Raw genomic sequence first — 2500 nt, forward strand, 5'->3', positions numbered from 1 at the left:
ATGTTGGCAAGGATTAGCCAGTTAGTGTAGGCTATGCGTAGGCTACAATTCAGTAATTAAAATGCAACGCAGTTTTGTTCATCATATCTGCAAGAGCAACGTGGATATTGGCTTGACGTCGTTTAAAACTGGTCGAGTCGTCGGGCGGCATGCCGAAAATAATGAAACTGAAACGGATAGGGCCTATTGTTATATAAAAAAAATCCTGTCCTGTCGATAAATGCGAACAAAAAAACCACGAAACCGAGACTAGGCCTAGGCGTTATTATAAGACCCAGTATGAAACCAATCCATCGAGGACTGCCCATTGCGCTTCCAATCCAGTGGGCGCATCATTTTTGCCGGGGACTAAATAGAAATGCAGTTACTAAAATGAAACCATTCACCTGAAAATACCTTGAAATGTATTTTTATGAAGCATAGCCTATCACCATTGTGCATTACGCCTACAGACAACGAGCAAACAGGAACTCATTTTTAAAAGCCAACAACGCGTGCGCTCAGTAGCCTATTCAGTCTGGCTTGCAAATAGACCACAAGACGAATTTGAACACGGACTTCATATCACAAATAGGGTGTCACGATATCACTGACAGACGTTGAATTGATAGGTTTGAGTCCGACAAGTCGTGCCCTTGTCTTACTGGGCGCACTCTTTCAATTTCGGACTGCGTCTTTGACAGCCAGATGGGGGCTGCCGCGGGAGCGAAGAAAATGTCCACAACTTCGCTGAATAAATATGCCTATCCTTTGAACTGTGTACAGCAATTGCAGATGATTAGCTTATTGGATAGCCTATTTTGTGAAGGTTAACTTGTCATTAACAAGGGAATGTGATCCGATTTCAATCCCAGAACATTCTTTGTGTCTTCAAATTTCCACCTGTCAACAGCAGATCTAGACTTCTCCCACCTAGACCAGCGCGACACTTGTCTGTTTGCGAGCAGTAAACTTGGCTGATAACTTCAACTTTAGGGCTACAGTATGCAAGGCTAGACAGCGGGTTAACCAATCAGGCCCCTACTGTTGCGTTAATAATGTTTGAGATAAAGATTCTTCAGCGCAGGATATCAGAAATAAACAAGACAGCGCAGATGGCTATTAGTTTTTTTTTTTTTTTCAAATATGGTCACAATCGCGTTATTACGCATCATATGCAATATGCGTATTATTTCATGAAACCTCAAATCGGAAGCAATAGCCTGTACCCAGCACTTTCAACCCTTTCTTAGATTAATGGCAGCCTAATTGTCCCAAGCGATTTTGAAATCAAACTGAAGCCCATGCACGGAAGACTCGCATTGGATAGGGACTGGGTTTCAGCAAATTACACAGCAAGGTGCACAAATAACAACGTGGGACTTATGATGCGTCCTTTTCAGATTAATTGTGGACATTGGGTGAACTATTTGGCTGTCAACTTTAGACATAGGCTACAGGGTTGGATTCCAGGACAAAAACAGCTGTGCTGCTGACGTAATATTAGTAATAGAATGCTTGATGAAACGCTCCATGCTGCGTCGAGATTTCAGAATGTTGAAGGGTCTAACATTCTGCACTTCCACGCGTTTCAAACAGGCGGCGTAGGGTGCATGTACACAATGATAAAAAATAATGGACATGAAAACAAGTGATCATTCAAAATTAACTCCACTAACTACAGTAAAGCAAAAATATTAACAATGAAAGTTATTNTAAATAGCATAATAGGNCACCTTTAAAAAAGTCAAAAATGGCGTTTATATGTCATTCTGCAACAAAACAAAACTCTTCATATATGTGTGTGTGTGTGTGTGTGTGTGTGTGTGTGTGTGTGTGTGTGTTCTCCACTGACCCCTCCGAATCCTCTGAAGCGAGCCAGGACGTCGTTGACCAGGAAGCAGCTCTGCGCGGGATTGGCTAAGGCCTGGTCCAATAGGTGGTTGATGAAGTAGATGCCGGGCTCCACTGTGAGAACCATCCGCTCCTGAACCAGACGACCCATACGCAGAGAACGCAGACCAGACTCCTGGATACGCTCGATACCCTGTAGAACACACACACACACACACACACACACACACACACACACACACACACACACACACACACACACACACACACACACACACGTTAGAACCAGGCGACCCATACGCAGAGAACGCAGAACCGGCTCTTGAATACGCTGTAGAGCACACACACACTCTCGCGCGCACACACACACACACACACACACACACACACACACACACACACACGTTAGAACCAGACGACCCATACGCAGGGAACGCAGACCGGGCTCCTGAATACGCTGTATACGCTGTAGAGCACACACACACTCACACACTCGCGCGAGTATGCGCGCACAGACAGACAGACAGACAGACAGACAGACACACACACACACACACACAGCTGTACCTCAGGGTATCCCCCCACGTCGTGTACGTCGATGCCCAGCAGGTGTCCGAGTCCGTGTGGCATGAAGACGGAACCCAGATGGACTTTCATCATCTCATCC

General features: G+C 45.2%; 1 protein-coding gene across 1 annotated transcript in view; it reads right to left on the reverse strand.

Annotated features, from left to right (window-relative positions):
- The window catches only part of pepd (peptidase D), a 23946-nt gene that overhangs the window by 3066 nt on the left and 18380 nt on the right, over window positions 1-2500 (reverse strand). Inside the window, exons 14-15 of the mRNA XM_063192907.1 lie at window positions 2401-2500; window positions 1835-2026 (exon numbers count right to left, since the gene is read on the reverse strand). The exon at window positions 2401-2500 is cut by the window's right edge and continues 23 nt beyond it. Coding sequence (XP_063048977.1) covers window positions 1835-2026; window positions 2401-2500 — 292 coding nt within the window. The remainder of the gene's footprint in view (window positions 1-1834; window positions 2027-2400) is intronic.

This window comes from Engraulis encrasicolus, unplaced genomic scaffold, assembly GCF_034702125.1.
Source record: "Engraulis encrasicolus isolate BLACKSEA-1 unplaced genomic scaffold, IST_EnEncr_1.0 scaffold_26_np1212, whole genome shotgun sequence".
Lineage (NCBI taxonomy): Eukaryota > Metazoa > Chordata > Actinopteri > Clupeiformes > Engraulidae > Engraulis > Engraulis encrasicolus.